Raw genomic sequence first — 13,469 nt, forward strand, 5'->3', positions numbered from 1 at the left:
TCCGCCTGACTTCCTCACTAAATGCAGGTTCCCTGAGGACAGGATCTATGCAGTTTTCTTATATCTATCACCTGGCACACAGTAGGCTTAATTGATGTTTCTTGTACAGATGGATGAAGAAATAAAATCAACAACCCAGTGTGAAGTCTTCCTGTTCAAAACTTAAGAATTAGAAAGCAAACTTGAGTCCAACAGAAATTCTTTTTGACTGATAAGAGACATAGTTTTACAAATTCTCTGGCTTATGACCTCATTTCAACGTTTAGGCAAAAGCCCTTCTATTACATGCACAGAGCACAGCTGGACAGATCCAAAGAAGGATCCTTCCAAGCTTGACTTTCTATTTCACACCGGAAAAGGTAGTTTGACATTCTCCTAGGCCAAAGTATGGTCAGCTATGGGTGCAGTGTCACATGTCCCTGGCCATCATGTCAAAGAAGGCCATGACTAGGCCTCACCGCAAGTATGAACTCCAGTAGCTGCCATTCCACATGCGTGAGCACAAGTTGGGAGACCCAAGGGATTATTTTCACACACAGAAGGCTGCAGAACTGACTTCTCCTCAGAAAGGAAGGGGGTGAGTTGCTAATAACTAAGGACTATTAACTAAAACCCATCAAACAGAAACATATTTCCTAAATACAAAATCCACTGTAGCCTGCCTATCAAACTATTTGCTAAAGAAAAAACTCAGCATAAGGCACGTCTGTTTGAGATTCTTGCTATAGAAATGCAGTTGCAAAGTGCCATCCTGATGCACCACAAAGACCTCCTCACTGAATTTCCTACTTCCACCTTGGCCATTCAACATACCATTCTTTTTCTTTTTTTTTTTTTTTTCTGAGATGGAGCCTTGCTCTGTTGCCCAGGCTGGAGTGAAGTGGCATGATCTTGGCTTACTGCAACCTCCACCTCCGGAGTTCAAGTGATTCTCCTGTCTCAGCCTCCTGAGTAGCTAGGAATATAGATGCATGCCACCACGCCCAGCTAATTTTTGTATTTTTAGTAGAGACGGTTTCACCATGTTGGCCAGGATGGTCTCGATCTCTTGATCTCGTGATCCACCTGCCTCGGCCTCCCAAAGTGCTGGGATTATAGGCGTGAGCCACCGCACCCGGCCTGACATAACATTCTTAACAGCCACATGGCCCTTTGGCTAAAACCACTCTTCTCTCCATTTTAGTCAGAGGAAAAGCCACAGACTTGATGATGGCCTACAAGGCCCCATATCACTTACCCCTCGTTATCTCTCTAATCTCTCCCTAGGATCCTTTTCACAATCCTTGAACATGCCACAACAGAACCAGCTATTCCATCTGTCAGAATAGAACAGAATAGAATGCCCTTCCCTAGCTAGTCCCAGATTACTCTCTAACCTCCTTCAAGTGTCTGCTTACACGCACTGCCTTCTTAACAAACACATCCATGCCCAGCTGATATAAAATTGCACCTCATCTCCTCATCCCCATGACCAAGCTCTACTTCCCCTGCAAAACATTTATCCAATTCTAAATTCTTATTTCATCTTTATTATTAATTATCTATCTTATGCCACCAGAATATAAGCTACCCAAGGACAAGGATTTTTGCTATTCAATTCACTAGCAGCTAGACTGCTGTCTGACACAAGTAAATACTCAATAAATACAGCTGAATAGGCTGGGCACGGTTGCTCATGACTGTAATCCCAGCATTTTGGGAGGCCAAAGAGGGTGGATCACCTGAGTTCAGGAGTTTGAGACCAGTGGGGCCACAACGGTGAAACCCCATCTCTACTAAAAATAGAAAAATTAGCCAGGTGTGGTGGTGTGTGCCTGTAATCCCAGCTACTCGGGAGGTTGAGGCAGGAGAATTGCTTGAACCCGGGTGGTGGAGGTCGTAGTGAGCAGAGATCACGCCGCTGTACTCCAGCCTGGGCAACTAGAGTGAAACTCCATCTCAAAATAAAATAAAATACAATAAATACAGTTGAATGAACTAATATATCATAAGAATGTCCTCTCTTTGGCCAGGCACGGTGGCTTATGCCTGTGATTCCGGCACTTTGGGAGGCAGAGGCGGGCGGATCACAAAGTCAAGTGATTGATACCATCCTGGCCAAGATGATGAAACCCTGTCATTACTAAAAATACAAAAATTAGCTGGGCGTGGTGGCATGCACCTGTAGTCCCAGCTACTCAGGAGGCTGAGGCAGGAGAATTGCTTGAACCCAGGAGGCGGAGGTTGCAGTAAGCTGAGATGGGCCACTGCCTTCTAGCCTGGCGACAAAGTGAGGAGCGAGACTCCATCTCAAAAAGAAGAAGAAAAAAATGAATGTCCTCTCTTCACCTTTCTCTTCCAATGGTCTCTATATGCATTTGACATTTATCTTAAAATTATATCTATATTTGTAGTTAATGTACAGCTCTTTTAACTGAAGACTTATGCGGGAAGTAAAATGAATACTATCATGTCATTCTTCTCACACTTCAATAGCGATGTGGGCTATTTAGTGATGCAGACCACATACGAGAACTGGATATTTCTGTAAATAGTTCAATAGCCAAAAAATCTACAGTAGTTATAGAATATGCGTACTGTACAGTTGGCTTCAAAGTATTAGGTGGTTCAAAAACATCAGAATACCAGGAAGCACAGGGTTGCACAAAGAAAATACCAGGTGATTTATCATTAACTTTGCTTCTTAATAGGTTGGTAAGATTCTTGCCTGCTGTAATGCCTCTGGTTGAACAAAACACCATTTGGAAAGAGAACCCTGCAGTTACCCAAAGCTGAGTTTGGCTGAGATAGTAAAGTTTACATTCCATTGTTTGCTAGGTCCTTACCCCATGGAATGTCTCAGAACAGGATTCAGGCCATCAAGAGGTCAGCAGCGCTTTGGCCAAATGCTACCTCGGGGAATTACACATTATCTTATACATGATATGTGTCACTTATGCATTAAACACTAGCTTTGAAAGTCCCTTCCCCCACTCCACAGTTGCCCAGTTGAAGGCATTTGAGTGCAGAAATTCACTCCCATACATAACTTCCAAACTAGGCATCCAACATCCACCCACATGATTAATTTACTTCCTTGCATACTCGTTCCTCTGTGAAGAACAGTGAGCAGAGGGTATGTGTGATACTATTAATAACTACCTCAATATTTGCATGCATTTGGGAAAATGAAAAGCACATGGCAAAAACTCCACAGGGGCTGTAGGTTCAGGGTCACACTTGAAGGACCAGCTGATCAAACAGAGAGTCCACTGGATCTGAATCCATCCATGTGGTAGGACTGAGTAAACAGATGTGCATAATCAGAGCATCCTTTGACTTGAGCAGCTGCAAACTTTAGTGAGGTCAGAAGCACCTGCAGTGCCTGTTTAAAATGTGCAGAGTTCTCAGCTCCACCCACCCCAGTGATTCTGACTCGGCAGCTCTGAAATGGGGCCAAGGAATCTAGTGGATGTCCCAGGAGACAGAAATGCAGATCACACTTTAAGAAACACCACTTCAGGTCAGGCACAGTGGCTCATGTCTTATAATCCCTGCACTTCAGAAGGCTGAGGCAGGAGGATTGCATGAGGTCAGAAGTTTGAGCCCAGCCTAGGTAATATAATAAGACCCCATCTCTGAAAAAAAAAAAAATTTTTTTTTTTTTTTTAATTAGCCAGTGTGGTGGTGCACACTTGTAGTCCTAGCTACTCAGGAGACTGGGGTGGGAGGATTGCTTGAGCCCAGGAGTTAGAGGTTACAGTGAGCTATAATCATGCTATCACACTCCAGCCTGGACTACAGAGAGAAAGACCTTGTCTCTGTCTCTAAAAAAGAGAGAGAGAGAGAGAGAGAAACACCACCTTTAAATCTTAACCAAGTTACTTAAAAGCCTCTTACTCAGTAAATACTTTTAAAAAAAAAATTATATTTGCCTTCATGACTATTAATCCATTCCTTCATAGAGAAACTTATCTCTACTGTTATGTCTTAATAGGAAAAAACCTTTAGGCAAGCTAACCGCATCTTAACCAATATTACTGGGGATAATAAGCTTGAAAAGAGAAAAATTATTTTGCAGTCACATGAGCTGTGAGGAGCATGGACTATTTTCTCCTCCAGGGTATTTAATTTAAAGCTGATGCAGCATCAGAGCTGCCAGTCCAATTGTCAGTGTCAGAACACGTCGTTATCAACAACACCCAGGTTAGAGAGTGAGAAAAGCAAGAGGCGCCACAGGCCTCACGCTCCCTTCAGCCGCTCCCAACATCTCCTTGGAATGGAGAGGCGGTTCACGCAAGGTGACAGGGATGGCCCTGGAGCTGCTTGGCACAGGCCAACTTCACTTAACGAGTGTTCAGAATCACACTCAGCATGGAGAAATTCACCCTGACCCTGGATGCCTGCCCCCTGGCATACGCTCACTTACATTTTTACTCAATTACTATTTCTAAGAACAGAGACAAAAAAAATGCAGAGCCCCACTGCTCAGCAGCCTTGCATGAAGGTCTGAAAGGGGTCTGCAGGGTTCTTCCAGAGCCTGCGTGCTGGGCAAAGTGGAAAAGCCTCCCACTGTATGGGAATCTATGTGGAGCTTGCGCCCCATCTCCCCTTCCACACCCTCAGACACTCCTGATTTTCCCTGACTCGCTGAGGAGCAGGGTGGGTTTCCAATGTTTTTTCACCAAAGGAAGAGAGAAGCTCGCAGAAATTAAGTGACCGAAAATAACCCCAAGTGAGGAGTGTCTGAGAAGAAAAACTGCCCAAAACACCAGGGTAGGCCTCTCACTTTGTTTACTATGGGAGGAAAAGATGAAAAGGAAATTAGTCCCAAGTAGTAGGCAAGAAAGTTACAAAATTAACAGGACAGGATTCCAAAGGAAAAGCCAAAGAAAGGGGGAAAAGTCTGGGGTCTCTGTGGTATGGTGGCATCCAGGCCAGACCTGAATTCAGATTTTGGCTCTGTCACTAGCCAGCTCTGTGACCAAAGACAAGGTGTTTACCTCTCCAAACCACAATTTCCTAAAAAATGGGGATCATCATTCCGGCCCTCCCTGACCAACCAATGTGGGGAAAATTAGGATGATGTGTCTTAAGTACCAGGGACATAGTGGGTATTCAACAAATGTTTTCCTTCTCTCATTCCCTCCCGTTTTCCTTTCCAAATAGCCAGTGGGGGGCAGGGGGGGAGAGGGGAGTCAGATGTTTAACTCCTTGGTTTAGCTAGTGAAATAAAATTAGAATTTAGAGTATAAAAACAAAACATAATGACTCACAAAAGGGAGCTTTAAAGGCATGATTAAACTTTTCACTCTTTTTATTCACATTGCAGCTTCTAGCCATTTTGAGGCTTTATGTACTAAAATCAATGTATATTCTCAACAGAATGAGTTCTTTTTGAAGAAACCCCAGCTTAGGCCACTGTAAATAAACTATACTGATTTCTAAGCAACAATGTGTAGGCATGATACATTGCAGAATAGGGTATCCAGTGAGTGACCTAGGCTTTTCCTAGGATAATAAAAACATTTCTTTTGTCTCTAGCCGGGACCTCCACCCACATTTAGAATCAACATAATCCAAACCTTCTCAGGGCCTCAAAAATATGCAGTGAACCAATGCCACGATTGCAAGTCTGTTTCCTTTTTTCCTGAGCATGGTTCAGGGATAACTTTAGCCACTGAATTCCTTGAGTGTCGGGATCGCCCAAGCTCTATTCTTTGCTGTGGACTCCTTGTCCAGTATATAGTAAGCATTCAATAAATGGCTGAATTAATCAGTGTTCCCAATGAGAAAGGGGTGAAGACCTCTGGCTTTTGTACCCCTCAGCCTAACACCTGGTGCTGGCTCTGGGGAGCTTGCATCTGCTCTGAGGGTCAGGGTTAAGCGGTTTGAGCAAGTGGTAAGCTCACAGGTCCCGTTAGCTGAGGGCCTTACCCACGACAATCCATTTCCTCATGCAACCCAGACATGTCAGTACAAAGGCCACAGATAATCAGCAGTGTAACTCCCCCACAGGTCTCCCTCTAGAGCAGGGGCATCCAATCTTTCGGCTTCCCTGGGCCACACTGGAGAAAGAAGAATTGTCTTGGGCCACACATAAAATAGACCAACACCAATGATAGCTGATAAGCTTTAAAACAATTGCAAAAAAAAAAAACCACCATAATTTCTTAAGAAAGTGTACAAATTTGTGTTGGGCCGCATTCAAGGCCATCCTGGGCTGCATGCAGGCCGAGAGTTGGACAAGCTTGCTCTAGAACCTTAAAGGAGAGAAAATCTCCTTTCAACTTTGGTTCAGGACAAGAAGCATTAATTGAGCAACTACTACGTGTCAAGAACAAGAACACGGATACAAATAAGATATTAAAAAAGAACATCCTCTTGACATTCAGGCCATGCTGTCCAACCCTCCAGAAAGTGGCCTCCATGGGGATCAGGAAAGGTGTATGACAAATCACTCTGTGACCCCTAGAACACAGATCTCATCCCCACAAGTCATTCTTTTACATGCTGAAATATAGTCATTGTACTACTTCAAAGTTATTCATCAGTTTTTCTCACGTAAACTCTTACTAAAAAAAAATTCTAGGCACCTTAGTGATCACTTAACTACAAGACTACATTTCAGAATCTCATCTTGCCTCTGGCAAGTTCCCCACAGAAGACAAACACTAAAGATGGATTTGATATAACTATGTCAAACGAGGAATAAAGCAGACAAGTGTACTCACCAAGGTACCCACAGAGCACCTGGGACTGTCTGGAGCACAAGCTGCCCACTGAGCCAGAGGGTGTTGTAACAACTGGGCAGACAGCTAGGAGTTTTAAAAAGCACAGTCATTAGCTATTTTACTGAAGAGATGCCTGGCACAGAACTATACAAAGATTCAAGTAGAAGAGGGACTCATTGAATATTCTTATCATTTCCCCAGATATAAGGTCCCTGCTACCTGGGGCCAGGGGATTAGACACTGAAGATCTAAGGAGGATTCCAGATTCTAGTCCCAGATCTTCTGGCATCCCTTAACCAGCAGTCAGACTCCTGAATTCAGTTTTCCCTTTAGCATGTTCTAATGTTAAAATAACAGCATACAATTTACAACTGAAACGGTAAAATAAATACCTTGATTTATATTAAAGATGAATAAGAAAGGCTTTGACCTCCTTTGACAAAAGACAGCCTACCTATTACGAATAAAACTTTGGTTTTCATTTGGCTGGCCTAGATTCAGTGTTCTTAAAACCACCTGTCATCATTTCTAAGCTGCATGTGAAAATTCCTTCTTGAGTCAGTCAAAATTACAAGTGAATATTGGTTTGGGGCTACTTACCTACAGTTTAAAAAGCTAGAGCTCTCTGAAATGGACTAAACACATCTTCTACGATAGTTATTACATCCGGAAAATTTGAACTTCGCTTTCTCTAAAGTAACAGCAACCCAATTTGTATTTTGTCCACCATATTCTCAGAAAAGAAAGCACATCCTCTCTCCCCCCAAAATACCTCCAATTGAAGAGAAAATATTGCTGAGTGTTCAAAAGTTTTTCTGTTGGTAGTAGGGTCAATAAAAATATAGAATTTTTGCAGAAGAAGATGTGAATTCAAACCCCTGTTCTGTCACTGATTTCCTGTGAATCCATGGAGAAGTCTGTAAGATGAGGCAGACATAACCCTACCCCTGAGGGTTTTTATAAACTTGAAATGAGATGATATATTTAAAACAGACTGACAAATAAACGGTGGTCAAGGAATATGAGCAGTTGTCAAACTTGTGTGACAAAGGAAGCTCTGACTGCCTTTTAGGACCTGGCATGAATGTCATTCTTTCCTGGCTCCTTACATGCATTGAGTCCCTGCACCTTCCATTTTTATAGGGCACGTCTTCTAGAAGTAACACTGCCACTATTCAGACCTGACTTGAAAACTTCTTTCAACACAAGACAAAGGCTTTGTGGACTCTTCTCTTGATTTTTATTTTTATTTTTTTTTTCTATATGTGTGCCTCTTATCACTCAATTTTTAAATGGATAACAGGGACTTTTTCCATACTCTGGAACTTACCATGTCCAATATTCAGCCCACTATCAAGATCCCAGTGGCAGATTTTTCACAAATGTGTGGATTACACCTTCTAGGTGGAACACTTTTGAACTGAGATATGGGGCTCTGACTGGCCAGTGTGGCATGGAAGACGGAGACCCAACAGTGGGGATTCTATAAGCACATACTGCTATCATGTTGCCACCATATGCTGCTTCCAGCTGACATCTGCTCACACATGTTCCCACCAATAAGAAACCATGCTGTTTATTTTTAGAGGCTTCTCCACAGTCTTACAGGAAGAAAATTCCCTCAAATAACCAGTCAGCAAAGACAGGAAGCTACACTGCATATAAACTGTTTGTCACAAGATTAACAAGTCAAACAAAGTTTTCTCATTCATATCTGACCTTTAAAAAGATATGCTGAAAGTTATCTTAAATAAAAATCTCAAAGAATACAACCAGAGAAAGGCAGAATATGCAGAGTAAGTCACTTGGTTAGCAATACTTTTTCTTCGAAACTATGGCCCTATGCATTTCTTGGGGGGATTTAAGTGCTTTTCCTGGGAAACAGCACCTTCTTCAGGCCAGTGTACGCCGTGGTGCAGAAGAGGGACAATTCTATTAAACAGAATTCAGATCCCAAGGTCATCCAGGTCATAGGAAGTCTGTGTGGGAATAACGTGAGGTAATTATTGTCACTTGCAGTTTCCAGCCTGCAGTTCTCAAGCATGCACCTTTGGTTTACTTTCACTCGCTATAAAGCAGTACTAAAATCCCTTCTTTTCTTTCCTTTCTTTTTTGTTTTTAAGCAAGGCGGGAGGACAGGGAGCTCCAGTGCTGATCCAATGCCTTAGAGGTTAAGACCATGAATGAGATAGAGATGTAAGGATGCTAATAATTGTTCAGTCCACAGAAAGCAAACCTTAGTTTTAAAATAATCAGTTTTCAGGCCGGGCACGGTGGCTCACACCTGTAATCCCAGCACTTTGGGAGGCCGAGGCGGGCAGATCACGAGGTCAGGAGTTCGAGACCAGCCTGGCCAATATGGTGAAACTCCCTCTCTACTAAAAATACAAAAATGAACTGGGTGTGGTGCCATGTGCCTGTAGTCCCAGTTACTCAGGAGACTGAGGCAGAAGAATTGCTTGAACCCAGGAGGCAGAGGTTGCAGTAAGCCAAGATCACACCACTGCACTCCATTCTGGGCGACAGAGTAAGATTCCATCTCAAAAAAAGAAAAAAAAAAATCAGTTTTCAATAATCTACATCATTGAAGCAGCACTGAGGTATGGATACACTCTGTTTAGAACAGTGAGGCTTTGGATATATGCAAAAAGGCTTTGTAACAAAGAAATATAAACAATTCTCAAAATCTCAGGCATGTATAGTCTTACAAACATAACTTTTTTATTTGAAATTTTATTTTATTTTATTTTAAGTTCTGGGATCCATGTGCAGGACGTGCAGGTTTGCAACAAAAGTAAATGTGTACCATGCACCTATCAACCCCATCACCTAGGTATTAAGCCCTGCATGCATTAGCAATTAATCCTGATGCTCTCCCTCCCCACTCCCCACCGACAGATCCCAGTGTGTGTTGTTCCCCTCACTGTGTCCATGTGAGAAACATAATATTTTTAGAAGAACACAGGCACTCACTAATTTATGATGGGGGACTATGAGTAACACAAGTCATAAAATAGAAAGAGTCCTAGATTTAAAACTTTGCATGGGTAATTTACAATGTAATTAAATGACTATGAAGTTAATTAACTATAAAAATGTTGGGGTTTATTTTTGCCTGCGATGACACAGCTAAGAAATAAAGCAACAAAACAAAAATACACAGTGTTTCCAGAGTATGTTTCTGAACTAACTGCACAAAAATTACCTAGCCTTCTTATCGAGATGCAGGTTTCTGGAGCCCACCTTAAAATGAATGAATTATAATCTGAATTGGGGTGGGTGACAAAGGTTTGGAAATCTACACTTATAAAGGTACATCAGTAATTATTTTGCATGGTAAAATTTGAGAACCCTGGTACAGGTTATTGTGCCTTACAGGTTAGCAAGGCCTTTCAAAAAACCTCATTTGACCTCAAAATAATCCAATCAGGTGAATCAAGGAAAAATTATTCCCTCATAAGGGCTATTTGTTCTGAGTAGGTAGTGGTTTTGTGTAGTGTGAGTGTCTATAGGATAGAGATAAACCATTCTTACTGCAATGGTATCTTAAGCAAAATTAGATGTCTTACAAATGTACAACTAAACTCCCTATCAAATAAACTCCTGCCCTAATCCCTCCAGCCTCTCCACACAAACAAACAATGCATCTCTCTTGTGATATAGCAACTCTGTAAGTAGGTACAATTATTCTTCCCAACACTGAACTACAATGAGTTTCTACTCTTAGAGAATTCTCAGCAAATGTTACTGAGAAAGGGAAAACTGATCCAAATGTATAACACTTCAGGGTCAGCTTGGATCAAGACCCTCTTTCTATAATCTGAGTACTTGTGACAGTTAATAAATTAGACATGACTTTACACATAGTTTCATTATTGATGGTGATATTTTCTGACAGTGGAATTCTTCTGAAATACCTCTCTCTCCAGGACAAGTCACCTCATTCTACATAGAAGAAAAGTGTAAGTTTAGTAGGTGGAACTGTGGCAGTTCAGGACTTAGCGATCTGATCAGTGACTGGAGTTAACACACATAATAACCTAAGGCTTAATACTATGAAGAGATACAAATGAGTGACTAAATTATTATTCAAAACAACTTAATGTTTTAAAAATGCCTCAAGATATCTCAGATAGAAAACAGTGAAGACAGGTACAAGCAACCCAGGGTGGTGAAGTTTAACAGACACATCTGAAGGTGGAACTTGTTGCTTCAGAGCCTGAGGTCATGGCTATTATTCAACTTTGCTTCTGCTTGGCTACTTCCAGGTAGGAGTCAGAAGGTTTGGAGCACTCCTTTCTCTGTCTCCCTCTCTTTAACCTGCAGAGCCCAAAATGCCAAGGATGAACTTGAATGTAGAAATGTTTTCCCACAGAAAGCCCTGACTGACCTCCGGGGGGACTGTTCCTTGACCAAACCACCCATCCTTTGCACAGAAAAGTCCTCGGTCTGTGATTGTTTCTTTCTCCTTCTAAAGTAGAATCAGAATAAGTCATTGACACTTTTTTGGAGTTTCTAAGCCAGCGGTTTTATTACAAGAGGTCACTGCCGGGCAGGGTGGCTCACGCCTGTAATCCCAGCATTTTGGGAGGCCAAGGTGGGCAGATCACGAGGTCAGGAGATCGAGACCATCCTGGCTAACATGTTGAAATCCCGTCTCTACCAAAAAAAATTAGCTGGGCATGGCGGCGGGTGCCTGTAATCCCAGCTGCTCGGGAGGCCAAGGCAGGAAAATGGCATGAACCCAGGAGACAGAGCTTGCAGTGAGCTGAGATCGCACCACTGCACTCCAGCCTGAGTGACAGAGTGAGACTCTGTCTCAAAAAAAAATAACAAAAAAGAGTTCACTATAAAGGAAATAGAAACAACTTCAGTCATATTGCCATAAGATGTCAAAGCAAAAGTGAAAATAAGTGAAAATGAGATTAAGCCAATAGATAGGGAAATAAATGATCATATTTTTTAAAACCTAAATAGAAGAAATGACGAAGTTATTGCTACATCTGGTGTAAACAGAAAAATCCCTGATAAACTTGGTCTAAGAAGCATTGACATTACCAACACTGGAATGAATCCAAAACTTTAAAATTAAATTATATTTCCCAGAAAATTCCCATTTATGTTTTGGCAACAATAAATATTTTAGTGCTCTGAAAACCCACTAAAAAGTACACAGTCATCTTTTTCAGATAGAGATTTGCAAAGACCAGTGGACTTGCGGTCATTTTAGTATCTTTCTCAAAACCAAATTTTGCATTCTTGCTCACAAGATGAAGTAACAAATAAGGATTTTTACAACAGTCTAAAATTATGAATGAATAGTTATTTGCAAACTAGCTTGTCAAGACAGATGTGGTATTTATCAGTGTGGTGTGGGTTAGATAAGAAAAGGAAAATGAACCGAGCCAAAGTCACAGTCACAACGTTTTTCTTTTTCTTTCAGAAGACCGAAAAGATGCTACAGTACTTCCTGAAACAACAACTCTGAAAGACCAGCGTTATTCTTAAATAGCTGCTTCGTGACTTTTTCTTCAGAAACGCAGCGTCTCTTCTTCAGAAATAACCTGTTTCATAATTACTGACATATAGGTAGCTTGGAAGGCCTGAGGGACAGTGACACGTTAGTGGAACACGCTAGTGTGAGAGAAAAACAGCTGCCTGTGGAGGGATGGAAATGCATTCAAACTATTTCCAGAAGGTTTGGACTTCACAATATCCAGGAAGCATTTTCCATTTGCCTTAAGTTCCTCAAGTCATTGTGGTTAAGAGAACATCTAAGCCAAACATTTCTGACTTATCAGGCAGTAACAAATCCAAGCCTTCATTTGAGAGAATGAAGGGATGGTCCTGGCCCAGGAAGGATCGCTTTCTCAGCACGATGAGGCTTTCCCTCCTAACAGACACTAAAGCCAGTGAATTCAGTTCCTCTTGGACAGCAATGTTTTTCCACACCAGTGAAGTGGTGTTACTGGGTTGCCCCAGGAAAGCCAGGATGCTAACGCACTGAGAGAACATGTTGCACTGTGAATAACTATCCAAGGCCTTAGTGTGGCTTCCCCTCTCTGATATCATTTCTACTCCTCAAACCCTCTGCAGTGACTGTTGGCCAGCCCCTCCCCTTCATCTCATCCAGCTTCCTCTTTGAGATTTCTTTTTTTTTCAGATGAAGTCTAGCTCTTGTCTCCCAGGCTGGAGTGTAGTGGCACGATCTCGGCTCACTGCAACCTCTTCCTCCCAGGTTCAAGCAATTCTCTCCTGCCTCAGCCTCCTGAGTAGCTGGAATAATAGGTGCCTGCCACCATGCCCGGCTAATTTTTGTATTTTAAGTAGAGATGGGGTTTCACCATATTGGCCAGACTGGTTTCAAACTCCTGACCCAGGTGATCCACCCATCTCGGCCTCCCAAAGTGCTGGGATTACGGGTGTGAGCCACTGCACCAGGCTTCCTTTTTTAGATTTCTACACTATAATGTCATACTATTGCTAAAGCCTCCTTTAAAATGAATTGTCTGACAGCTAAGAGGCGGCTGTGGCCAGTGCTTGGTTGCAGAGGTGAAATGAGGTCTACGTGAGTGTAACCACAGCTGCCTGACCTGCCACAGCCTTGACTCCAAATGTCCTGGCTTCTTTTCAACTGGTGGAGGTGATGAGAGACAAGGCACCTGTGAGAAGAAGCGAAATCAGCCCCAGAAGTGCATTACACAGAAGTCCCGCCTGTATGTCAGCCTTTTATAGGCAACATCCCCTCTGTTCTTT

The 13,469-nt window shown here is 42.3% G+C and overlaps 1 protein-coding gene across 5 annotated transcripts in view; it reads right to left on the reverse strand.

Annotated features, from left to right (window-relative positions):
- The window catches only part of TGFB2 (transforming growth factor beta 2), a 101,071-nt gene that overhangs the window by 72,574 nt on the left and 15,028 nt on the right, over window positions 1-13,469 (reverse strand). For 3 of the 5 annotated variants that reach the window (XR_637774.4, XM_009187193.4, XM_031655661.1), the window contains one exon: window positions 6,714-6,797. The exons of the other annotated variants lie outside the window; for them this stretch is intronic. Coding sequence is in view for 2 of the 3 variants with exons in the window: in XM_009187193.4 (XP_009185457.1) it covers window positions 6,714-6,797 (84 nt within the window). In the remaining variant the exon portion in view is untranslated. The remainder of the gene's footprint in view (window positions 1-6,713; window positions 6,798-13,469) is intronic. 5 annotated transcript variants of the gene reach the window in all.

This window comes from Papio anubis, chromosome 1 (genome assembly GCF_008728515.1).
Source record: "Papio anubis isolate 15944 chromosome 1, Panubis1.0, whole genome shotgun sequence".
Taxonomy (NCBI): Eukaryota; Metazoa; Chordata; class Mammalia; order Primates; family Cercopithecidae; genus Papio; species Papio anubis.